Here is a 26,972-nt window from a genome sequence, read left to right as displayed (position 1 = left end):
TGGCCGATGTACATAGCAGAGGGGCATTGCTGGCATATGATGGCGTATATTACATTGATGGACGTGCAGGTGAATGAACCGGTGATGGTGTGGCTGATCTGGTTAGATCCTGTGATGGTGTCGCTGGTGTAGATATGTGGGCAGAGTTGGCATCAAGGTTTGTTGCATGGATTGATTCCTGAGCTAGAGTTCCTATGGTGCGGTGTGCAGTTACTGGTGAGAATATGTTTCAGGTTGGCAGGTTGCCTGTGGGGGAGGACTGGCCTGCCACACAAGGCCTGTGAAAGTGTGGGATCATTGTCCAGGATGGGTTGTAGATCGCTGATGATGCATTGGAGAGGTTTTTGCTGGGGACTGTATGTGATGGCCAGTGGAGTCCTGTTGGTTTCTTTCTTGGGTTTGTCTTGCAGTGGGAGGCTTCTGGGTACACATCTGGCTCTGTTGATCTGTTTCCTTATTTCCTCATGCGGGTATTGTAGTTTTGAGAATGTTTGGTGGAGATTTTGTAGGCGTTGGTCTCTGTCTGAGGGGTTAGAGCAGATGCGGTTGTAACCTCCCTGGCCACACTATAGCAGACCTTAAGGTGGCCATCCTGCAGCAAGAAAACTTCAGGACCAGACTTCAAAGAGAAACTGCTGAACTTCAGTTCATCTGCAAATTTGACACCATCAGCTCAGGATTAAACAAAGACTGTGAATGGCTTGCCAATTACAAAACCAGTTTCTCCTCCCTTGTTGTTCACACCTCAACTGCTAGAACAGGGCCTCATCCTCCCTGATTGAACTACCTCATTATCTCTAGCTTGCCTGCATATATATACCTGCCCCTGGAAATTTCCACTACATGCATCTGACGAAGTGGGTATTCACCCACGAAAGCTCATGCTCCAAAACGTCTGTTAGTCTATAAGGTGCCACAGGATTCTTTGCTGCTGTTATTGGCTAATTTAGGGAGCGTGCTGCTCAGTGTGCTGATTTTTGTGGATAGCTTTGCTAGGTGTCTCTCTTTCCTCATGCATTGCATAGATAGCCCAGGCCCCTTAGCCACAGTTTGTGAATTCACCGGGTAGCTAGGTGCCTAAAAGTTAGGCATTGCAACAGTCAATGGTGCAACACCAAAGTGCCTTTGAGGATCCAAGACTAACCCTTCTTCCTCCTCTTGCTTTGAGTTGGGTACATGAAACTTTTGTCAAGGATCTTCATAATGTACTTTAATAAGCTCTAGACATGATAGAGGAGAGTCAACACCTGAGGAGGTGCATATGGAGAGACCAGAAAGAGGATATAGGTGCAAGCAACCTCGTAACTCTGACTCCAAACTGAACTGTTTTTCCAACGAAAAATTAGGTGTGGGACTAAATGATAATGTTGTGCAAACTGTGTGCTTTCATCAAAAACATTTATATTTTGGTTGGAAAACAGAATGCAAGGCAGCTTTTATGAAGCTTTTGAACAACACTATTTTTCTTTTCTACAATTTTTTTGTATATTAAGTTTTCTGCCAAAAAATTGTGTTTATGACTAAAAAAAATAGGCCGACCTTCAGTTTTTTGTTTTTTTGATGCAAAGTTAAAATTTTCTGCAGAACAAACTCAGCATTTTCAGACCAGCATTAATTTCAAATCAATATTTTTTTAACATTTTTGTTTCAGAATAAAATTGAGATTAATTATCTAAAATTTACAAGTACCCAAAAATACGTAAGAGTAATGATGATTATCTTAGAATGGGGAAAAAAGGGAAATTTGGAAGATGCAGTCAATTTTTCTGCTAAAAGGTAAGTTTCGGAATATAATGGGATTTTTTGTTATAAAAACATTGTGTAAAAAAATCATCTATTTCATTCTGTTCTACTCTATTCTACTGGTTCATTTAAATGTCATTTTGTTTTCAGAGATGGAGATTTTCAGACACAAATGGCAACTAGTCACCTAGAAGCGTTTGACTTTTCCTGGGAGTCTGGTGCTTAACTACCATTTGTGCTTTTGAAAAATGTTTCCCAGAGTTGCTGTAGCTTTTTACTGAACAATCATACTCACCATGCTCTGTCTCTTTCTCTCATGTGAAGACATTGCTTTCACTTTTTTCCCCTTTAATTGAAACTGAAAGCCATTTTGAACAGAAGGTGCCTGACTTACTCTTTGTGTATGATAAGTCACCTGACTCTAGGAGAGTACTTATGATTGTGGGTGCCAAGCAGAAATAGGTGCCAACTTCCCGAAGAGGAACGGAGCCTAGGACACCCTCCTCTCATCAGCATCTGGCTTAGTGGGGGAGCCACCCAGTTTGCTGGGTTTTGTGGATCCCATTTTTAGGTGCCCATCTCTCTCTTTGCATTACACAGGCAGCCTGGACACCTAACTCAGGTTTTTCTGTTGTCTAGGTGCCTAAAGATTAGACATCATAATGCTCAGCAGTGTGGTTCCTAATCTATCCCCTAGTGGGTGCGGAAAATGTGGGGAATTCCCGTATGGCTTCTGTACCAGCCCCCTTGGAGTCACTACCCCTTCGGGGAAAGAAATGATGTTCTCCCGGGACATGGGAGAGCAGGCTACATGTCAGAGACATAGAGCCACTAGAACTATCTGGCCTGGAATCAATAAATATCAGTGGAGAATCTGGAAAGACATTGGGAAGTCTTAATTGGTGAAAGTTGTGGAGGCCAGAGGATTTCCCAGTGAGCCAGTGTGTGTCCTTAGGGTCCAGTACCCTAAAGGGGCACTTCCAGAAGACTGGTTAAAGATTGGGACATAGACCAGACTTTGTTAATCTATGACAGTGAGATTTTTCATAGCACCTCAGCAGGGAAGGTGCCTACCTCTCATTTGTTATGTACCCAGCAGGATCTTGAAGCAGGTAAATACCATAAAAAATCTAGTCCTAAGTCACTTAGAGGTTTTTAAATTGTACCTAAATCTAATTGAAAGACAGTGGGAGTTGGGTGCATAAACCCCTCAGATCTCTTAGGATATCAGTCCCTACATTGACTTTGACTTTAGTGGCGTTGTGTCAATGGAGAAACAATGTGAATGAGAGGACAATTAGGTCCAGTTTGTTGCAAAGCCACCTACTTCCTTCCTCAATGTTCCTCACTGCTCTGGGGTGTGGATGATGGGGAGGAATTTAGATAGATAGATAGATAGATAGATAGATAGATAGATAGATAGATAGATAGATAGATAGATGCAAAATTGATGCAAGCACTTTATTATTTTTAAGGACTTTCCAACATCCCTGAAGGAACGAAAGACATGGAGAGCATCTTTACTGACATCTAAGCATCCCAATCCATGTTGTAATACAATGGGTTGGGGGAATGTAATTGCTTTAATTCCCTTCTCAGAGCCCATTGTTAGGGTGCTAGCCATCTGCGCAGAGGTGAATCTGGCCTCCTGTAGAAAGGTAGCTAGATTAAGCCAAAAGGGGCATAATTTTCACCTTTTAACTGCAACAGCTTAGTGTCTGATCCAGTGGGAACCATTCCAATGAGTTCAAAGGGCTTTGGACCAAGCCCTGAGATATGGTGTCTGACAGGAGAATATCCCCACAAGGCCTAGTGGTCTGGCTTAAATAACAGTGCTGATCACAGTCTATAAACAGTTTAATTAGTCCCTTTTGGGTTATCAGATGAGACAATATGTCTTTATATATTTCTGAGTTGGGACTGCTAATACACAATTCACTGTTCGAAGGTCAAAAATGGGGATGATGCATATTTTCATGTAACTCTTATTTACATTAGAGAACAACATGCTGTGAGAAGAAGGAACCAGAGAAACAAGATTCTGATTGCTGGAGAGGTGAAAGCAAGGGTTACAATTACATATAACGCCCACAGCCAGAAGGTAAAAGTGGCTTCAGTTGTTGATCAGGATAAATATAATCAGACTTTTCAGGCATTTGTGAACTACAGGCAACTGAACCATAATACAAAACTACAGGAAAACTTTTGGGCCTGATTCTTTCCAATTTTGTATTCTGTGTTGTCATTTACACCTATTCAAAGCAAATGCATCAGAAGTGTAAAGTGCCACCAGGGGTGTAAATGGGTGGAGAATTCAGATTTGGTAGCTGTAATAAACAGATAGCTACGGGTTAATGTCTCTTTCACCTGGAAAGGAGTAACCTGAAACACCTGACCAGAGGACCAATCAGGAAACAAGACTTTTTCAAATCTGGGTGGAGGGAAGTTTGTGTGTGAGTTCTTTGTTCTTTGTCTTGGGTCTGACCCTCTCAGCTATGAGAGTGATTTTTCTATCTCCAGCTTTCTAATCTTCTGTTTCCAAGTTGTAAGTACCAAAGTAGTAAGGCAATAAGGTTTATTTATTTATTTTTTTTTTGGTATTTATATGTGTGTAGTTGCTGGAATGTGTTAAATTGTATTCTTTGTGGATAAGGCTGTTTATTCATATTTTTTTAAGCAATTGACCCTGTATTTGTCACCTTAATACAGAAAGGCCATTTTTATGTATTTTTCTTTCTTTTTATCTAAAGCTTTCTTTTTTAGACTTGTTGGAGTTTTTTTTTAGTGAGGACTCCAGGGAATTAAGTCTGCAACTCACCAGGGAATTGGTGGGAGGAAGAAGTCAGGGGGAAAATCTCTTTGTGTTAAATTTACTAAGCCTGACTTTGCATACCCTCTGGGTGAAGAGGGAAGTACTTGTGTTTCCAGGACTGGAAACAGGTAGGGTGGAGTCCCTCTATTTAGATTCACGGAGCTTGCTTCTGTGTATCTCTCCAGGAACCCAGGGAGGGAACACCTGGAAGGGAGAAGGGGGGGGAAATGGTTTATTCCCCTTTGTTGTACGACTGAAGGAATTTGGGTCTTTGGGGTCCCCAGGGAAGGTTGTTGGGGGGATCAGAGTGCCCCAAAACACTCTAGTTTTTTGGTTGGTGGCAGCTTTACCAGGTCCAAGCTGGTAACTTATCTTGGAGGTTTTCATGCTAACACCCATATTTTGGACGCTAAGGTCCACATCTGGGAAAAATATTATGACATGGTGGCAGCGGTGTCTGGGTCTCTGGTAACGCAGACGGGGCGTCTGTGGACAGCTCAGGAACAGGAATGGGTCTGGAAGCTTGCCTGGTTTGGCTGCGTGTAACCATTCCCACTGTCTTGGCCCGCTTCACCTGGTTGGCCAATAACATATTCCCAGATTTGGACCTTAGCGTCCAAAATATGGGTGTTAGCATGAAAACCTCCAAGCTTAGTTACTATCTTGGACCTGGTAAAGCTGCCACCAACCAAAAAATTAGAGTGTTTTGGGGCACTCTAGTCCCCCCAACAACCTTCCGTGGGGACCCCAAGACCCAAATTCCTTTAGTCTTATAACAAAGGGGAATAAACCATTCCCCCCCCCCTTCTCCCTTCCAGGTGTTCCCTCCCTGGGTTCCTGGAGAGATACACAGAAGCAAGCTCCGTGAATCTAAACAGAGGGACTCCACCCTCCCCGTTTCCAGTCCTGGAAAACAGAATTACCGAGAGCTAATCTCTCTTCCCCCCTCACCCAGAGGGAATGCAAAGTCAGGCTAGTAAATCTAACACACCCAGATTTCTCCCTGACTTCTTCCTCCCACCAATTCCCTGGTGAGCACAGACTCAATTCCCTGGAGTTCCCCACTAAAGAAAAACTCCAACAGGTCTTAAAAAGAAAGGTTTATGTAAAAAGAAAGAAAAATACATAAAAATGGTCTCTCTGTATTAAGGTGACAAATACAGGGTCAATTGCTTAAAAGAAATATGAATAAACAGCCTTATTCAAATAACACAATACAAAACACTCCGGCAACTACACACATGTAAATACAAAATAAAAAAAAACATATAAATCACTGTCTTATCTTTTGTACTTACAACTGGGAAACAGAAGATTAGAAAAGCAGGAGGCAGAAAAAATCCTCTCATAGCCGAGAGAATACAGGCAGAAGACAAAGAACAAAGGACTCACACACAAACTTCCCTCCACCCAGATTTGAAAAAGTCTTGTTTCCTGATTGGCTTTCCCAAAAAAGACGCCCAGAGGAAAGCAGTACGTACTGACTTTCGTGCACTTTGCTACCCAATGACCGGAAGCAGTAGCTCTAGGCAACACCAGGGCTAACATGGTATGCCTGGCCCTAACAGACATTTTTGCCAGGGTAGGTTGGCCCTCTGACATCCTTACAGATTCAGGATCTAATTTCCTGGCAGAGACCAGGAAAAAACTGTGGGAAACTCATGGGGTAAACCACTTGGTTGCCACCCCGTACCACCATCAAACCAATGGCCTGGTGGAAAGGTTTAATGGAACTTTAGGGGCCATGATACGTAAATTTGTCAACAAACACTCCAATAATTGGGACCTAGTGTTGCAGCAGTTGCTCTTTGCCTACAGGGCTGTACCACATCCCAGTTTAGGGTTTTCACCGTTTGAACTTGTGTATGGTCACGAGGTTAAGGGGCCATTACAATTGGTGAAGCAGCAATGGGATGGGTTTACGCCTTCTCCAGGTACTAACATTTTGGACTTTGTAAGCAACCTACAAAACACCCTCCAACACTATTTAAGCCCTTGCTAAAGAGAACCTAAAGGATGCTCAGTAAGAGCAAAAGGCCTGGTATGACAAACATACCAGAGAACGTTCCTTCAAGGTAGGAGACCAGGTTATAGTCTTGAAGGCGCAACAGGCCCATAAGATGAAAGCATCATGGGAAGGGCCATTCACGGTCCAAGAGCGCCTGGGAACTGTGAACTACCTCATAGCATTTCCCAATTCCTCACTAAAGCCCAGAGTGTACCATGTTAATTCTCTCAAGCCTTTCTATTCCAGAGACTTACAGGTTTGTCAGTTTATAGTCCAGGGAGATGATGCTGAGTGGCCTGACGGTGTCTACTACGACGGGAAAAAAGACGGTGGCGTGGAAGAGGTGAACCTCTCAAACACCCTGGAAAGTCTGCAGCGGCGACAAATCAAGGAGCTGTGCACTAGCTTCGCCCCATTATTCTCAGCCACCCCAGGACGGACTGAACGGGCATACCACTCCATTGACACAGGTAATGCTCACCCCATTAGGACCCCACCCTACCGGGTGTCTCCTCACTCCCAAGCTGCTATAGAACAGGAGATCCAGAACATGCTACAGATGGGTATAATCCGCTCATCTACCAGTGCATGGGCATCTCCAGTGGTTCTGGTACCCAAACCAGATGGGGAAATACGCTTTTGCGTGGACTACCGTAAGCTAAATGCTGTAACTCATCCAGACAACTATCCAATGCCACGCACCGATGAGCTATTGGAGAAGTTGGGACGTGCCCTGTTCATCTCTACAATAAACTTAACCAAGGGGTACTGGCAAGTACCGCTAGATGAACCTGCCAAGGAAAGGTCAGCATTCGTCACCCATGCAGGGGTGTATAAATTTAATGTCCTTCCTTTCGGGCTGCGAAATGCACCCACCACCTTCCAAAGGCTGGTAGATGGTCTACTAGCAGAACTGGGTGAATATGCAGTTGCCTACCTCGATGATGTGGCCATTTTTTCAGACTCCTGGCCTGAACACCTACTATACCTGGAAAAGGTCTTTGAGTGCATCAGGCAGGCCGAACTAAATGTTAAGGCCAAAAAGTGTCAAATAGGCCAAAACAGAGTAACTTACCTGAAACACCAGGTGGGCCGAGGAACCATAAACCCCCTACAGGTCAAGGTGGATGCTATCCAAAAGTGGCCTGTCCCAAAGTCAAAGAAACAGGTCCAATCCTTCTTAGGCTTGGCCGGGTACTACAGGCCATTTGTACCACACTACAGCCAAATCGCTGCCCCACTGACCGACCTGACCAAAAAGACCCAGCCAAATGCAATTAAGTGGACTGATGAGTGTCAAAAGGCCTTTACCCAACTTAAGGCAGCGCTCATGTCTGACCCTGTGCTCAGGGCCCCGGACTTTGACAAGCCATTCCTAGTAACCACGGATGCATCTGAGAGTGGTATAGGAGCAGTTCTCATGCAGAAAGCAACAGATCACAACTTCCATCCTGTCGTGTTTCTCAGCAAGAAACTGTCTGAGAGGGAAAGTCACTGGTCAGTCTTTGAAAAGGAATGCTATACCATTGTGTACGCTTGTAAAAGCTACGCCCATATGTTTGAGGACGGCAGTTCCAGCTACAAACTGACCATGCTGAGCTAAAGTGGCTTCATACTGCCAAGGGGAACAACAAGAAACTTCTTCGTTGGAGTTTAGCTCTCCAAGATTTTGATTTTGAAATTCAGCACATTTCAGGAGCTTCTAACAAAGTAGCCAATGCTCTCTCCCGTGAGAGTTTCCCAGAATCCAGTAGTTAAAAAGTGTTCTTAAAATGTAAAAGTCTGTTAGTTATATACTTAGTGGTATATGTAAAGATGCATGTGTTGTATTAATCTGTTTATTTTAAAGTTCTAGGAGGAAATCGCAGCCAGTGAGGTTCCCCACTGTCTTCAATTTGGGGTGTGTGTCATAAACAGATAGCTAAGGGTTATTGTCTCTTTCACCTGGAAAGGAGTAACCTGAAACACCTGACTAGAGGACCAATCATGAAACAAGACTTTTTCAAATCTGGGTGGAGGGAAGTTTGTGTGTGAGTTCTTTGTTCTTTGTCTTGGGTCTAACCCTCTCGGCTATGAGAGTGATTTTTCTATCTCCAGCTTTCTAATCTTCTGTTTCCAAGTTGTAAGTACCAAAGTAGTAAGGCAATAAGGTTTATTTTTTTTTTTTTGTATTTACATGTGTGTAGTTGCTGGAATGTGTTAAATTGTATTCTTTGTGGATAAGGCTGTTTATTCATATTTTTTTAAGCAATTGACCCTGTATTTGTCACCTTAATACAGAAAGACCATTTTTATGTATTTTTCTTTCTTTTTATCTAAAGCTTTCTTTTTTAGACTTGTTGGAGTTTTTTTTTAGTGGAGACTCCAGGGAATTAAGTCTGCAACTCACCAGGGAATTGGTGGGAGGAAGAAGTCAGGGGGAAAATCTCTTTGTGTTAAATTTACTAAGCCTGACTTTGCATACCCTCTGGGTGAAGAGGGAAGTACTTGTGTTTCCAGGACTGGAAACGGGGAGGGTGGAGTCCCTCTATTTAGATTCACGGAGCTTGCTTCTGTGTATCTTTCCAGGAACTCAGGGAGGGAACACCTGGAAGGGAGAAGGGCGGGGGAGGAAATGGTTTATTCCCCTTTGTTGTACGACTCAAGGAATTTGGGTCTTTGGGGTCCCCAGGGAAGGTTTTTGGGGGGACCAGAGTGCCCCAAAACACTCTAATTTTTTGGTTGGTGGCAGCTTTACCAGGTCCAAGCTGGTAACTAAGCTTGGAGGTTTTCATGCTAACACCCATATTTTGGACGCTAAGGTCCAAATCTGGGAAAAATGTTATGACAGTAGCATTTTACACCTATTTTGTATTAATTTCTGCATTTCTGCATGGGGATAACTACCATAATAGTCTATATCATATTTAATACTATTGTCTGTATTTGTTATTCAGTTTCTACTTCATTGTACTTTCTGTATCTATGATAGGTAGATAGATAGATAGAGAGAGAGAGAGATCTACCTTTGGGTCTCTTCTTTAGCACTATTGAAGTAGACAAACAATCCTACTAAACTTCACCCATATTTTCTGATGATATTGGATGTGCGTATGAGGTATGTTGAGATTTTTTCTCTTTAAATATTTGTTATTTCTATGGTTGGAGCTGGGGGTTTGGTTCAGATGAAGCATAGTCTTGTCACTTGTACTTTCTTTAAAGGGATTGTAATTGACAAGGTTCCATTGAATAATAACATTTATGAGATAAGCTCTAGTTCAAAATGAATTATATCAGTGATGTTCTCTGGCCTGTGTTAAACAAGAGGTCAGACTAAATAATCACAAAGGTCTCTTATGAGCTTGAAATCTATGAATCACTTAATTTTCCTTTGTATCCATTTCCTTTTCTTTAGATGGAGCATATGGGTGTAACTGAAAAAGAGAATTAAACAGCTATCACAGAATTCATTCTTCTGGGGTTTGGAGACTTCCCTGAAATGCAGCCCTTACTCTTTGTGACATTTTTATTCATCTACACCCTAACCATGTCCGGCAACATTGTAATTGTTCTGGTGATAGCAGCTGATCACAATCTACATACCCCCATGTACTTCTTCCTAGGTAACTTATCTTTCCTGGAGATCTGCTACACCACCACCATTGTCCCCAAGATGCTAAGAAGTTTCCTTACAGTGAGGGAAGTGATTTTATTCATGGGTTGTGTAGCCCAGTTGTACATTTTTGGATCTTTGGCAGTCACTGAGTGCCTCCTTTTATCAGTCATGTCCTATGATCGATATTTAGCAATATGCCATCCCTTGTCTTATGCATCGGTTATGAACTTTAAGGTTTGCCTTCAGCTAACAGCTGGTTATTGGATAACTGGCTTCCTGACTCCTATAGCAATGATGGTCTTGACTTTTACGTTGCCTTTCTGTGCTTCCAAGGAGGTTGGCCATTTCTTTTGTGATTTCATGCCTCTGTTAAAACTTTCCTGTACTGACACCCATTTGGTTGAATTTCTGTCTTTCACAGTGTCTGCCTGTGTGACCCTGGTCCCATTTCTACTAACCTTGACTTCCTACTGTAGGATCATTCTGACCATCCGGAGGATCCCTTCCACCACTGGGAAGCAAAAAGCCTTCTCCACCTGCTCCTCACACCTCCTGGTTGTTTTGATTTTCTATGGCACCATCATTATTGTTTATGGAGACCCTGTATGTAACCAGTCACCAGCTTTAAATAAGGCCTTCTCCCTGCTCTATACAGTCATCTCTCCCATGTTCAACCCCCTCATCTACAGCCTGAGGAACAAGGAGGTCAAATGTGCCCTGCGAAAGGTTGGAAGCAAAGTGTTCACTTTTCTAAAGAAGAGCAACATCCCATAAGGTGACCAAGTGACTGAAATCAGAGAGTAGTTAGCATTTCAGGTGTCCTGGAGGTTCAGTGGAGAGGAAGTCAAGAAGCCCTGAAAAAGTCTGCAGGTATAAGGAATGCTTTCAGAAATTTGATGTCTCTAAAGCAAAATTAGCAATGGATGTTAGCAATCAAGTGTGAATTTCAAAAAAGAGTCAAAATGACCAGCTCATGAAAGAACAACCCATAAAAGAGATTGACCATCCAATTTATTTGGCAAAACATTAAAAGAAATCAACATAAATTCACAAATAATTCAGTGGAGGAAAACAAGAACTCCATTAACAATTACCGTTGGTTTGGCTCTAATGAACAGCTGCAACATGTCTATATGTCTTTTCAAGAGATCAGAAACAATCCTATGCATCTCTGAACATTTCCTTCCAGGAATACTACTAATATATTTTTCTTTTTGAAGATTTTTATCACTGCAAAGTTGCAATAAAACAGTAACTTATTTTATTTTACATTACTTATTCAGGGTCAGGTTAATATTCAAAGAATCTGGCTCAAGATTCTGGCTGGTTGGGGAGCCTTTCTTCTCACAGAATCATAGAGCCATAGAGTTAGAAGGAACCACAAGGGTCATCTAGTCTAACCCTGACTAGCCTCTCTTTGGTACTTCTCTTGTGTATGTACTTGGTGTGAAAGCTTTTCAATTACAAGGAAAATCCATTGACAATATCTCAGTTCCATAGGAGGAGACATCATATTTTTCCAATATTGTGCAATATAGAGTATTACTGCTATCAATTAAATAAAAGAAATTAACATGTTCTGTTTGAAATGTAAAGCCTTTACTAGAGAATTAAGTAAGTAGTCCAAGGGATCTCTGGGAAACTGGCATTTTGTCATAAAGTGAATCTCTTTAATAATTTCCTCCCAAAATTGGCTAATTCCTATACACAATCACAACATGTACAAGTATGTTCCTCTTTCCCTGCAACCTGTCCAACAGTGTGCCTTCATAGTAGCAAAAATGTGGTGGATCATGACTGGAGTCAAATGCCATACGCACATTAATTCATAAGCATTTTCTTCATGAGCTACACAAATTGAAGATGAAGAAGATATCTTCTTTCCTGTGTACAGACCCACTCATCCAGGTCAATTTCCACTCAATCCAGGTCCAAATCCCTCTCCCATCATTTTATCTGGGTTGTTTTCTTATTAACACCCTTTTCAAACAAAATAGCATGTATCTTACAAATTAAACTTTTTGTTCCAGCTTGCTCTTGATTCAGCTCCTCAAATGTGGTTAAAAGGCTAAATAGACACGGATTACACAGTAAAACGTTTGACTTGTAAATGTTGAAAATACAGGATCTTTATGTTATTTACCATTTTATATAACTTTTGGTTTGATTTCAAATCAGGATTCAGGAACAGCTGTCTGAATTGAGTAATCTCAACTCTTACACACGACTGGATTAGATAACCTATAGTTCTTTGATTCTATGAATACTCACTTTGATATATTCTAGGGATAAATTCCTGATTATTAATGAAAGCCATTAAGGGAGGGTTTCAGCATCGGCAACAGAAATTTAAAACAAAGTTGGAATTTTTCTGCTAATGTAGTCTAGATGAATGGGTGATTTTTAAAAATTTTTGATGACCTAAATTTCTTTTTAACCCAACAATTACTATAAATAGCTTAATTTCTGCACCAGCCTTGTTTGATTTTAACCCTGTATTTGATGACCTATTGTTAAGCCAGATGATCACATCTTTTAATTATGATGAATAATAATAATAAACCAGATTAGGAAAGGTAATCCACCCCTCTTTGTAGGTTTAAGCAGAACTTTAGAACTCCCCCTTTGTCTTTTATGTTTCCATATGAATTTTAATAGCGCACTCTGCCATCTTTTTAATGTCATTTCAGACATACCAACAGGGATGTACTGAAACAAAAATAATAACTTATGCGGCGGGCGGGGACATTCTTCATTACTGAAGCTACCCTGCCTAGCCAAAAAAAAAATCATATTTGTTTAATTCCTCCAAATTTTTACTATTTTATTCCATAGTGGAGGGTAATTTGCCTTAAACGGATTTTTATGTTTCTTCTCAACTATATATTCCTAAATTCTTAAGGACACCTTTACCCATTTAAATGTATGTAGCTGACAATAGTTGGTTTTGACCCTTTCAGGAGTATTCATTCCTAAATTTTCAGATTTCTCAGAGTTTATTTTGAAGCCTAATCTCTGACCAATTTCCAAAGTAATCTTTAACAAGGCTTCTGGATCATCCTGCAAATGTAAGACATTGGCAGCATACAGAGCTATTTTGTGTTCTATACCAGAAGATGCTTTGATATCTGTTACCAAGGGGCTATTTCTCACATCTATTGCAAATGGCACTATTGCTAATCCAAACAATACAGCGGTAAGAGGCAATCTGGTCTTGTACACATAACCAATTGAAAGATGGGGACTGGTGACCATTAACCAAATCAGATGCTCCGGGTTGAATTTACAGGACTAATATGCCCTTAGAAAACTGATTTCCAAAACCAGAGCTTACCAAAATATGTCTGAGATACTCCCACTCCAGACCGTCAAAGGCTTTCTCGGCAATTCTTCTTTTCTTTTATCCCCCCCCCCCCCGACTTTCCTGACATCTAGAAACTGTATCTGTGATGATTTTATGTTTTCTTCTAGGTCATTGATAAAAATTTTAAATAGTGTAGGGCTAAGAAGTGATGTTCTGGGGACCCCAAGAGAAACACAGCCACTAGATGACAATTCCCCATTTACAGGTTCACTTTGATACCCTACCTATCAGCCAATTTTCAATCCATTTCTCTGTCAGGTTTATTTTATATTATTCTAGTTTTTTAATCAAAATTTCTTGCTGTACCAAGTCAAACTCTTTAGAAAAGTTTAATTATATTCCATCGACAATATTACTTTTGTTAACCAAACACTTTATACATATACAAAAGATCAAGTTGGCTTGACTGTATCTATTTGCCATAAAACCATGTAAATTAGCATTTGATTACATTACTGTCCTTTAAGTCTTTATTAATTGAGTCTCATTTCAACCACTTCATTATCTTGCCTGAGATTGGTCATGTTGATTGGCCTATAATTACCCGGGACATCCTGTTTACCCATTTAAAATTTGGCACAACTTTAGCTTTATTCTAATCTTCTAGCACTCACCCACTGCTCTGAGACTTACTGAAAATAAATACTAAGAGTCCTAGGAGTATCTCAGCCAGCTCTTTTATAACTCCTGGATGCAAGTTATCAGGACCTGCTGATTAAAATGTTTAACTTTAGTAGCTGCTATTTAACATCCTCCTGAAATACCAGGGAAGAGAAAGAGTTTTTTCATGGCCATATGAAAAGACTATATAATATGTTTTCCCCAAACAGAGAACAGAAATATTAATTGAACACTTTTGCACTTTCTGCATTATTTATTATAATTGTAGCTTTTCTAGCTAGAAAGAGACAATATCTTTTTGTTCCTTATAACAAACAAACAAACAAACAAACATTATCCTAAACTCGACTGACCAAAGATTTCTCATTATGTCCCTTATCTTCCCATATTAATTTTATACAATTCCTTACTTCTGATTTATACCCATTGCTATCAACTTCCCCTTTCTTTTGTTTGTTATATATTATTTTTACTTTTTACTTTTTATAACTCCCTTCACTTGCCCTGTAAACCAGGTCAGTTTTTAACTGGTATGGCCTTCTTCCTTGAAGTTCCATGACATCATTTAAGTTCCCACTACTGGAAAACAAGGCTTATATGGTAAACATAAGAAGGGGAGCTTGAGTGTGAACGATGGAATTTAAAGCAGCTAAGAAAGTTAGAAACCTAACTTCTATTTAAATTCAGTAAGCTATTAATTCACATGGGCTACTTTGAAAATGGCAGTTTGATCTAGCTCTAACAACCAATAAGAGTTGGGAACATAATTCCTTTGGGCATAATTTAATTAACAATGGGAGCATACATAGAGATCCTGCTAAGTGACACTGACACTTAGAATCTTGGAATCTTCAGCATAAAACAAATAGTCTCCTCCCACTTGAGCTCATCTGTGAGTGAATAGCCTGTTGTTATAGTAATTCAGGAAAGCTGTAAAAACAAGCCACAGTGACATACAGTATAAGGAAATGTTACATTTGGGTTTGAGATATGATGCAGGAGTCCACCTTCAATTGAAAGAGAAAAGGAGTAGACTGTAATTTGAAAATCTATAACTTAATCCTTTTGCCTCATATTCAATTATATCAATGACCATCAGACATTTTATTTAAATTTTTGGTCCTTTGGATTACAATTCTACTAAATCCATGGTTTTTCAAAACCACTTAGCATCCTTCTTAATGCCTTTCGCATTGCTTCCTTCACCTCTTTGTTTCTTAAAGTGTAAATGAAAGGGTTTAATAGTGGGGTTACAACAGTGTTAAAGATGTTGATTGTTTTGTTCAAATCCAATGAGTTCTGTGCAGAAGGCTTGACATACAGAAAAATGGTGGAGCTGTACCAAATAGTCACAACGGTGAGGTGGGCAGAGCAAGTGGAGAAGGCCTTTTGCCGGCCTTCAGATGATGGGATTCTCAAGATGGTGGAGATGATGTGAATGTAGGAGACCAGGGTTATCACGCATGAGATCACAACAACAATGATTGAGACAATGAACGTTGCAAGCTCAACAAAGCATGTGTCTGTGCAGGACAGTGCTATCAAGGCATCAATGTCACAAAGGAAATGATTTATGACTTTAGGGCCACAGAAGGACAATCTGGATATTAAAGTTGCCAGCACAGAGATAGCCAGGAACCCACACAGCCAAGAGAGGAGGGCCAGATGAACAGAGAAAGTTCTGTTCATGAGGGATCTGTAGTGCAATGGGTGGCATATGGCCAGATAGCGGTCATAGGCCATGACGGCCAGGAGGAAACATTCTGTGGAGCCCATGGAGAGGAGAAAAAACAATTGCAGGAGGCAGACAGTGAATGAAATGGTTTGGCTTGTGCCCAGCATGATGCCAATGGCCTTGGGGACACATGCTGTGGTGTACCAGATCTCCAGGAAGGAGAGATTGCAGAGGAAGAAATACATGGGAGTGTGCAGGCGTGGGTGGGTCCTCACTAGGGTTATGATGGACATATTCCCTATGATGGTTAGGAAGTACATAACTGAAAACACCACAGTAAGGAATATCTGAAAATACCAAGTGCCAGGAAAGCCCAGGAGAATGAACTCCTGCACGCTGGTTTGGTTTCTTATATCTGTCCCAGCCATGACGTCCATCTGTAAAGACATGAAAGATCATAAGACATTTAAATGTGTTGAATACATGTTTGGATGTGCTAAAGTGAAGACCCAGAAATCTGGGACTAGAACTAATAGAAGATAAGGGAAAATGGGTGCTACTGAACATCGTTCTTACTTGTGCAACATTCCACCTCCACAATAGAGATGAGAGCTCCACTCAACAGTCCTCTATGGCCCACGAGGATGCAGTGGGTGGCTGACAATATGGTATCTTTTCTGTCTTGATGATTTAGCACATCCACCCTTCTCCACTCACCCCTGAGAAAGCATCTGGATTTGGCCCATTCTCTTCATGCCTCACCTTGACAATAATTTTGCTCTCTGCTCAGGACAGAGTAGGCATTTTTTTTCACAAGTCCCATTGACAGTTCTAGAATTTCTACTCCTAAGTCACATACACTCCTCTGACTTTCAGTGGGTCTTACATCACTTAGGCCTAGAGCTTGTCAATTTTTTTTTTTTTACAAAACTGTTTCCCATTGAAAAATTCCAAACTATAGCCCAGTATCCTGTCTTCCGACAGTGGCAATGCCATGTGCCCCAGAGGTGATGAACAGAATAGGCAATCACCAAGTGATCCATCCTCTGCTGCCCACTCCCAGCCTCTAGTAACCAGAAGCTAGGGACACCATCCCTGCCCGTGTTGGCTAATAGCCATTGATGGACCTATCCTCCATGAATTTATCTAGTTCTTTTTTTAACCCTTTATAGCGTTGGCCTTCACAACATTCTCTGGCAGGCATATCAAGGAAACATATTGGGTTTAGCTGAAAATTTCATCAGGATGGTTTCTCAGTTCCAGCATGGAATTTCTGATCAAAATGAAAACCTGAAAAAGAAATTATCTCTCTAGCCTAGTGGTTAGGTCATTTGTTTGGGATATAGATGTTATATTGTCTGGATTGGCTCACTAACATGAGGGCCAAATTCAGGGCAGACTGTGACCAACGAGGACACAACCCCCACAACTGGTTGTGTGTTCTATACTTAGATCTCTCCAACTAATTACCAAGCATGAGTGCCTCAAGCACTATTACAGCCTTACCATGGAGTCACAGACAGTCTCCTTGCACACTCCAGTCTTTCTTGCCACCCAGGTCAGCTTGTCTTACACCAAAAATCACAATAATATTCAGGTAACTCCCAGTCCCAAAGGATCAGTCACTTACACAAGGTCAATTGCACCTTAAATCTCACACCAAAGACAACACTTGTAGCCAATCCTATAATAAATTAACTATATATGTATTAACTAGGAAAAAGAGAGAAGAGAATTATTTAAAAGGTTAAGGCAGATAAACATACACTCCAAATGAGTTATAGTCCTAGGTTTCAAAAGGAGATAGAAGCTGCTGTAATATGTCATCTTTCTACATCCTTTAGAGCACTGGTTTTCAAAGACGGTCTACTGCTTGTTCAGGGAAATCCTCTGTCTGGCCGAGCCGGTTTGTTTACTTGCCGCATCTGCAGGTTCGGCAGATTGCAGCTCCCACTGGCCACGGTTCGCTGCTTCAGGCCAATGGGGGGTGGCAGGAAGGATGGCCAGCTCATGTCTCGGCCCGCACTGCTTCCTGCAGCCCCCATTGGCCTGAAGCAGCAAACCACGGCCAGTGGGAGCTGCAATCAGCCGAATCTGTGGACACTGTAGGTAAACAAACTGGCCCGGCTTGCCAGGGGCTTTCCCTGAACAAGCAGCGGACCAGCTTTGAGAACAACTGCTTTAGGTCCAAGGTAAGCAGTTTGGGGATCCCTTGCTTATGTTTAGAAATATTGTCCTCTCCAAATGCCATGCAACATAATGATCCAGTCCTTTCTGGTCAGGGATTTTTATTCCCTTACTCCAAAATTCAAACTGTGAGGGAATGAGGCTTTGTGCACGTCCCCTCTTCATGGTTGCGGAGCGAGCAATCAACAAAGTATTTTCCCCACTGATGTTACGCAATGGTTCATCTGGTGTCTACAGGCCTTCTTTTGTTGGGCAGGAAATGACACCTCTTGTAGTAAACTCGTAGTTCACACATGGTAACGCTCCTCTCCTGACTGTGGGGTTTACAGATTAATTGCAAACATTTCATAGTTGCAAAGCAAAGGCTTAAATCCTTATAAAATGAGATTCAGATATTATAGGTGAGATTAAAGCATGCAGCAACTCACCAGCATTTCATAAAATCCAAACACTAAATACATTCTTATAAACTTAACATGTATTTGAACAATGTTAACACCAGGTGAGCAGACTGGTTTTCAGCTGTGCATTTGTCAGTGTTTAGTGAGGCCTAGGGGCCTAGGCAGAAGATAGCATCTGGTCTGCCACTGACACAGTAGGGGACCAAGTTTGATTCTTATTTCTATTATATATTGCAATGAAAATGAAGTGTGAAACTGTACCATTTTTCACAAAAGGGATTCTTGTTTTCTGGCCAGCTCTGCTTAGTTCTTTCTGAGACCTTCACCCCAAATTCTCAGCAATAAGAAACAACATTAGAAACCAGCAATTTTTTTGTTCATTATTGATTATGTGTCTTCTGGTTGAATTTTATAATCCCACCTTCAGCTCTTAACCACACTGAGTAGTATTTTCGAGGTCTGCTAAACCAGTTCTCTGCACCGTGCTGGAAAAGCACCCTGAAAGAACACACGCACACAAGCTAACTAACAACATATATATTCTTCTATATTTGCCACAGCTAAATTATTGACCCAGTAAATTTCAAGAGGTTAATTCATTAGTGATCCTTGAAACATTTCTATATCCATTTCAATATTTTTGGATGGAAACTTGTCTTTTTGATGACATGGAGACTTCAGCAAAAAAAGGATTCCCATGAAGCAATTTTGTTTTTTTTTAATAAACTGAAAAGTTTCATTACTGGTAACTGAATCATAGAAATGTAGGGCGGGAGGGGACCTCACAAAGTTCAGCTGGTACAGCCCCCTGCACTGTTGGATGGAGAAATAAACCAGCCCTGACAGTTGTTTGTCCAACATGTTTTTAAAAACCTCCAATAAAGGGGATTCCATAATTGCCCTTGGAAGCCTATTCCAGAGCTAAACTCCCCTTAGAGTTAGAAAGTTTTTCCTAATACCTAAATTAAATCTCCCTTGCTGGCACTTTCAGTGGACATGCAGAAAATTGATCACCATCTTCTTTATAGAATCCTAGAATCATAGAATATCAGGGTTGGAAGGAACCTCAGGAGGTCATCTAGTCCAACCCCTTGCTCAATGCAGGACCAATTCCCAACTAAATCATCCCAGCCAGAGCTTTGTCAAGCCTGACCTTAAAAATCTCTAAGGAAGGAGATTCCACAACCTCCCTAGGTAACCCATTCCAGTGCTTCACCACTCTCTAAATGAAAAAGTTTTTCCTAATATCCAATCTAAACCTCCCCCACTGCAACTTGAGACCATTACTTCTTGTTCTGTCTTCAGGTACCACTGAGAACAGTCTAGATCCATCCTCTTTGGAACCCCCCTTCAGGTAGTTGAAAGCAGCTATCAAATCCCCCCTCATTCTTCTCTTCTGCAGACTCAACAATCCCAGTTCCCTCAGCCTCTCCTCATAAGTCATGTGCTCCACTCCCCTAATCATTTTGGTTGCCCTCTGCTGGACTATTTCCAATTTTTCCACATCCTTGTTATAGTGTGGGGCCCAAAACTGGACACAGTACTCCAGATGAGGCCTCACCAGTGTCGAATAGAGGGGAATGATCACATCCCTCAATCTACTGGCAATACCCCTTCTTATACAGCCCAAAATGCCAGTAGCCTTCTTGGCAATAAGGGCACACTGTTGACTCATATCCAGCTTCTCGTCCACTGCAACCCCTAGGACTCCTTTTCTGCAGAACTGCTTCCTAGCCATTTGGTCTCTAGTCTGTAGCAGTGAATGGGATTCTTCCGTCTTAAGTGCAGGACTCTGCACTTGTCCTTGTTGAACCTCATCAGGTTTCTTTTGGCCTACTCCTCTAAAAATCTCTCTGTATCCTATCCCTACCGTCCAGAATATCTGCCACTCCTCCAAGTTTAGTGTCATCTACAAACTTGCTGAGAGTGCAGTCCACGCCATCCTCCAGATCATTAATGAAGATATTGGACAAAACCAGCACCAGGGCCCGCCCCTGGGGCACTCCACTTGAAACCAGCTGCCAACTAGACATGGAGCCGTTGATCACTACCGTTGAGCCCGACGATCTAGCCAGCTTTCTATCCACCTTATAGTCCAATCATCCAGCCCATACTTCTTTAACTTGCTGGCAAGAATACTGTGGGAGACCGTATCGAAAGCTTTGCTAAACACAAGGAATTCTTTCCGCTCATCCACAGACCCAGTTATCTCCTCAGAGAAGGCAATTAGGTTAGTCAGGCATGACTTGCCCTTGGTGAATCCATGCTGACTCTTCCTGATCACTTTCCTCTCCTCTAAGTGCTTCAGAATTGATTCCTTGAAGACCTCCTCCATGATTTTTCCAGGGACTGAGGTGAGGCCGACTGGCCTGTTGTTCCCCGGATCCTCCTTCTTCCCTTTTTTAAAGATGGGCACTACATTAGCCTTTTTCCAGTCATCTGGGACCTCCCCCGATCGCCATGAGTTTTCAAAGATAAACGCCAATGGCACTGAAATCACATCCACCAACTCCTTTAGCACCCTTGGATGCAGCGCATCCAGCCCCATGGACTTGTGCTCGTCCAGTTTTTCTAAATAGTCCAAAACCACTTTGGGACTATTAGCAGCTCTTATCCCCTTTAAAGATTCTTAGGATGCTCCCCTTCATTCTTCTTTTCTCAAATTTAAACATGCTCAGTTTTTTTTTAACCTTTCCTCGTTGGTCAAGTTTTCTAAATCTTTTATCATTTGTGTTGCTGTCCTCTGGATTGTCTCCTATTTGTCCACATCTTTCCTAATGTGTGTCACCCAGAGCTAGACACATTACTCCAGCTAAGGCCTCAAGTAGAGTGAGACAATGACCTGCTCTGTCTTAAGCAGCAAAGAGTGGGAGACCATGGAAAATCAGAGGATCTCTGCTTTTTGCAGAGATTACACAGAAGCAAAGGCTAAGGGATGCAAATGGTGTTACTATACTGTAATAAAACATGACTAGGATACAGCAGAGAGTGGAAGTGGGGAAGGAGTGGCTATACATTATAATCAGAGGTGTAGCCGTGTGAGTCTGGATCTGTAAAAGCAGCAAAGAGTCCTGTGGCACCTTGTAGACTAAAGACGTTTTGGAACATGAGCTTTCGTGGGTGAATACTCACTTTGTCGGATGCATGTCACAGGACTCTTTGCTGCTTTTACAGATCCAGACTAACACGGCTACCCCTCTGCTGGTATGTCTTGAATATCACACTCCTGTTTATACACCCCAGAATGACATTAGCCTTTTCTGCCACTACATCACATTGTTGACTCATATTAAATTTGTGATCCACTATAACCCCCAGATCTTTTTCAGCCATGCTACCACCTAGCCACTTAACTCACATTTTGTAGGTGTGCATTCAATTTTTCCTTCCTAAGATAAGTACTTTGCACTTGTCTTTCTTGAATTTCATCCTGCTAAGTCTGGACCAATTCTCTAATTTGTCACGGACATTTTGAATTTTAATCCTGCCCTACAAATTGCTTGCAACTCTGCCCAGCTTAGTGTCATCTGCAAATTTTAGAGGAATACTCTCCACTCCATTGTCCAAGTCATTAGTAAAAACACTGAATACTACTGGACCCAAGACTGACCCTTGCAGAGTCCCACTAGATACATCCTCCCTGTTTGACAGAGAACGATTCATAACTACTATTTCATTACAGTCTTTCAACCAGTTGGGCACCCACCTAATAGTAATTTCATCTAGACCACATTTCTCTAATTTGCCTATGAGAATGTCATGAGGAGCTGTGTCAAAGCCTTACTTACATCGAGATATATGACATATAATGCTTCCCTCCATCCAGTAGGCCAACAACCCTGTCATAGAAATGTTTTGATTTAAAAATGAACATTTTTAGTTTAACAAAAATGTTTTTTTATGAAAACCTCAAAAATGTACATGAAAAATTGTAATGAAAACTAAAATATTTTTATTTTTAACCACATATTTGATGAAAAAAATCAGTTGGCTCTATTAATTATTCAGAGTACAATGAACACTATTTCCTTTTGTTCTTCCTAGACTTTATAGTACATTAAACAAGAGGGGAGCAAAGAATCCTGTGGCACCTTATAGACTAACAGACGTTTTGGAGCATGAGCTTTCGTGGGTGAATACCCACTTCCTCAGATGCATGTACATGTATTCACCCACGAAAGCTCATGCTCCAAAACGTCTGTTAGTCTATAAGGTGCCACAGGATTCTTTGCTGCTTTTACAGATCCAGACTAACACGGCTACCCCTCTGATACTAAACAAGAGGAGTAAGCTGTACCCATTCTAACAGAATGAGTCAGCTGACTCCTCAATGAGGAAAATTTTTGGAATGGCTGGAGGATTTCCAGTTAGCTCACATTACCAAGAAAGGCAAAGTTATTTCACAATACAGTTACTTTTAATTACAATTCCAGCAGGTCTAACTTACCAGCTCTGTTGACGGAGCTCGTCAATAAAAACTCCCTTTGTTCCCAATCTTTTTCTCTCAAGAGGACACACAACAGTTGGGGATCCTGAAAAATGGTTCATTGTATGGGGGTATATCTTGCTTTTCCCAACACTAAATATATATCCATTATAGGAAGATTTTTCACCTGATGCTCATTTCCATGAAGCACTCACCCACAAAAGCTTATGCTCCAGTACATATGTTAGTCTTTAAGGTGCCACAGGACTCTTTGTTGCTATTTCCATGAGGGTTACTCTACACCACTGTAGCAATGTTCAGGGGGCTTAAATTGTGTGCGATGAGTCTAAATCACTTCCACTTTTTACACTGTTGGGAAAGTGTGAGCTATTGTTATTATAAAGGGGAACCTGACACTCCAAAACCAAAAGACTTTAGTAAAGTCTAGACATCTGCATTGGTTAGAATCTCTTTCCATCACCACTCACCTGCTTTAAGCCCTATCTACCATATTAATGAACTGCAGCTCAAATTGGCTGCACGAGAGGGAATGTTTTGTACTCCTCCCTCACCTACCCATCACCCTGGGGATGTCTGACCAGAACAGAATTTCACAGAATTCCCTAGAAGGTAAAACACATTCTGCTATGTCCGGCTCATCTCCTGATTAAAGCACCAGTACTAACAGCTAGGAAACAGGCACACTTTTCCAAATGCTTCCCACGCTTCGTGAACGTCAGTGTCTAATCTGAGGCCTCCTTCAGCCTCATTTTCCCCATCTGTGAAATAACGAGAAATGCCATAATTTGGTTCGTTCCACTTGCTGGGCACAAAACGTTCTCAAAAACCCCACAACTATAAGTATGGAGCAAGGATTTCTGCTGCATATACTTGAGTGCAATCCACTAGCACCTAATTTCATCTGATAGTCACCATTTACAGATACACAGCTACAGAGCACTCTTGAAGCAGGGAAAAGCACCACTTCATAAATCCATAAATTTCAAAGCCAGAAGGGGCCATTGTGATCATCTAGTTTGACTTCCTGCATAACACGGGCCATACAATGTTCCCAAAATAATTCCTACAGCAAATCTTTTATTAAAAAATAATCTGATCTTTTTAAAAAAGATTGATGGAAAACTGATGCCCTTAGTAAAAGTAACAAAGAGTCCTGTGGCATCTTATAGACTAACAGACGTTTTGGAGCATGAGCTTTCGTGGGTGAATACCCACTTCGTCAGATGCATGTAGTGGAAATTTCCAGGGGCAAGCTAGAGATAACGAGGTTAGTTCAGTCAGGGAGGATGAGGCCCTGTTCTAGCAGTTGAGGTGTGAAAACCAAGGGAGGAGAAACTGGTTTGGTAGTTGGCAAGCCATTCACAGTCTTTGTTTAATCCTGAGCTGATGGTGTCAAATTTGCAGATGAACTGAAGCTCAGCAGTTTCTCTTTGAAGTCTGGTCCTGAAGTTTTTTAACTGCAGGATGGCCACCTTAAGGTCTGCTATAGTGTGGCCAGGGAGGTTGAAGTGTTCTCCTACAGGTTTTTGTATATTGCCATTCCTAATATCTGATTTGTGACCATTTATTCTTTTCCGTAGAAACTGTCCAGTCTGGCCGATGTACATAGCAGAGGGGCATTGCTGGCATATGATGGTGTATATTACATTGGTGGAAGTGCAGGTGAATGAACTGGTGATGGTGTGGCTGATCTGGTTAGGTCCTGTGATGGTGTCGCTGGTGTAGATATGTGGGCAGAGTTGGCATCGAGGTTTGTTGCATGGATTGGTTCCTGAGCTCGAGTTCCTATAGTGCGGTGTGCAGTTACTGGTGAGAATATGTTTCAGGTTGGCAGGTTGTCTGTGGGCGAGAACTGGCCTGCCACCCAAGGCCTGTGAAAGTGTGGGATCATTGTTCAGGATGGGTTGTAGATCCCTGATGATGCATTGGAGGGGTTTTAGCTGGGGACTGTATGTTATTGGCAGTGGAGGCCTGTTGGTTTCTTTCTTGGGTTTGTCTTGCAGTAGGAGGCTTCTGGGTACACGTCTAACTCTGTTGATCTGTTTCCTTATTTCCTCGTGCGGGTATTGTAGTTTTGAGAATGCTTGGTGAAGATTTTGTAGGTGTTGGTCTCTGTCTGAGGGGTTAGAGCAGATGCAGTTGTACCTCAGTGCTTGGCTGTAGACAATGGATCGTGTGATGTGCCCAAGATGGAAGCTGGAGGCATGAAGATAGGCATAGCGGTCAGTAGGTTTTTGGTATAAGGTGATTTAAGTGTGACCATCACTTATTTGCACCGTGGTAACTAGGAAGTGGACCTCCTATGTAGATAGGTCCAGGCTGAGGTTGATGGTGGAATGGAAGCTGTTGAAATTGTGGTGGAATTTTTCCAGAGTCTCCTTCCCACCCTTAGTGAATTCTTTCAATAATTAATTGAACTCATTGCAAAAATTAACACCTTATGTCCAGTCTGAATTTGTCTAAGCTTCAATCTCCAGCCATTGGATCATGTTAGAACTATCTCTACCAAATTGAAGAGCTCATTATAAATATTTGTGCCCCATCTGGGAACTTAAAGACTTTGATCAAGTTACCCCTTAACCTTCTCTTTGTTAAACTAACTAGAGTGAGCTCTTTCAGTCTATCATAATAAGGCAGGTTTTCTAATCCTTTCATTTTTCTTGTGACTCGTCTCTGAACCATTTTCAGTTTATCAACATCCTTCTAGAGTTGCAAACACCAGAACTGGACACAGTATCCCAGAAGTGGTTGCACCTGTTACAAATACAAAGAAAAAATAATCTCTCTACTCCTTCCTGAGATTTCTCTGTTTATGCATCCAAGCATTGTTAGACCTTTACACCACAGCATCTCACTGAGAGCTTATGTTCTGCTGGTTATCCATCATACCCTGCAAAACTTTTTCTAAGTCATAGCTTCTCAGGATAGAGACCCTATCCTGTAAGTATGGCTTGTTTTCTTTGTTCTGATAGGTATACATTTAAATTTAACCACATTAAAACACATATCATTATTTGCTTACATCCAGGTTACCACACATCCATATTTCCCTATATCAGGGACCTCGCCTCTTCATTATTTACCACTCCCCCAATTTTTGCATCATCTGCAACTGTGTGATTGTTTTATGCTTTAATCTAAATTGTTTATAAAAATGTTAAAAAGCACAGTGTCAAGAACCAATGCCAGCAGGACCATAGTAAGCTATTAATCTTAATAGTTTAATAGTAAACTATTGAAAGCGTAAACTTTTATGTATGCAGTGCTGTTATAGCTGTTTCAGTCCCAGGATAATAGAGGGACAAGGTTACTCAGATAACATCTTTTGTTGGACCAATTTTTGTTGGTGGGAGAGGCAAGATTTAGAGCTTACACATATCAATTTTCTAAAATTCCTAACTTCTCATAATCAGAGTATGCCCAGTGTGCCCAGCCAGATGAAGAGCCAGTAACCCACCATTGAAATCAGTCAATGGGCACTCGTCAAGGATATGCTACATAGTCTGAAGTTGACTTCCTCTACAGTGCAGGTCATTACAGAAACTCCATTTGAAGAGCTTGGCCACACAATTTCCCTGTCATATTCAAAACCAGTTCAGGGAAGACCACATGTGCCTTTACTGGTCAAACCCCAAAGATCAGATTGTTGGGGTCAGTGACTAGAGAGTGATTAACGACTGTCTTCACTCACCACTCGTTACACCAAGCAGATTCTGTCATCCTGTCCTGTTGTTGCATAAGTGACCAGAAAGGGCGTCTAAAAGACATATGAACTGATTGAAGAGGTCTGAGTACAGAAGCGAGTCAATGTTCTCATGGATCTTGGCCAGGAGCATGTTGGAGGACCTCTCATGAAGAATATGGGGGCAGTGCTGTGTTACTAAGTATTGGAAATTAATTCCCACAGGCTCCTTTGAAAATGCCACCATGAAACTGAATCTGACATCTGTTGTGAATGCTGTTGTGTGTATTTGCTTTTCTCCTGTGCTGTGCCAGGAGCTCTGGTGTTGGCTGCACCAGTGTAGCTTGCAGCTTTTTGACTCAGCAGTAAAAAAAAGACCAACACTCAGTTTGGTGGCAAAGGCTCAGCTAGGTTTATTGTCAACAACAAATGGTACC

General features: G+C 41.5%; 2 protein-coding genes across 2 annotated transcripts; one reads left to right on the top strand and one right to left on the bottom strand.

The window, feature by feature from the left end:
- The first annotated feature begins 1,751 nt into the window (after positions 1-1,751).
- LOC127031840 (olfactory receptor 2D2-like) lies at positions 1,752-10,932 on the top strand. The gene is made up of 2 exons (XM_050918858.1): positions 1,752-1,776; positions 9,998-10,932. Exons 1-2 carry the CDS (start codon positions 1,752-1,754, stop codon positions 10,930-10,932), a joined length of 960 nt encoding a protein of 319 aa, XP_050774815.1.
- Positions 10,933-15,283: 4,351 nt separating this feature from the next.
- On the bottom strand, positions 15,284-16,246 carry LOC127031839 (olfactory receptor 6F1-like). The gene has a single exon (XM_050918857.1). The coding sequence runs from the start codon at positions 16,244-16,246 to the stop codon at positions 15,284-15,286; it is 963 nt and encodes a 320-aa protein (XP_050774814.1).
- Between the last annotated feature and the right edge of the window lie 10,726 nt (positions 16,247-26,972).

The sequence above is a fragment of the Gopherus flavomarginatus genome, chromosome 11, assembly GCF_025201925.1.
Source record: "Gopherus flavomarginatus isolate rGopFla2 chromosome 11, rGopFla2.mat.asm, whole genome shotgun sequence".
In the NCBI taxonomy this organism is placed as follows: domain Eukaryota; kingdom Metazoa; phylum Chordata; order Testudines; family Testudinidae; genus Gopherus; species Gopherus flavomarginatus.
The sequence above is the reverse complement of the archived record's forward strand: the minus strand, read 5'-3'. Positions and strand labels throughout refer to the sequence as shown.

Bases quoted from the DNA above. Each gene is read 5' to 3' on its own strand.
- LOC127031839 (XM_050918857.1), bottom strand. From the start codon at position 16,246: ATGGCTGGGACAGATATAAGAAACCAAACCAGCGTGCAGGAGTTCATT.
- LOC127031840 (XM_050918858.1), top strand. From the start codon at position 1,752: ATGCAGTCAATTTTTCTGCTAAAAG. The intron at 1,777-9,997 runs GTAAGTTTCGGA...AGAATTAAACAG, and splicing joins GTCAATTTTTCTGCTAAAAG to CTATCACAGAATTCATTCTT.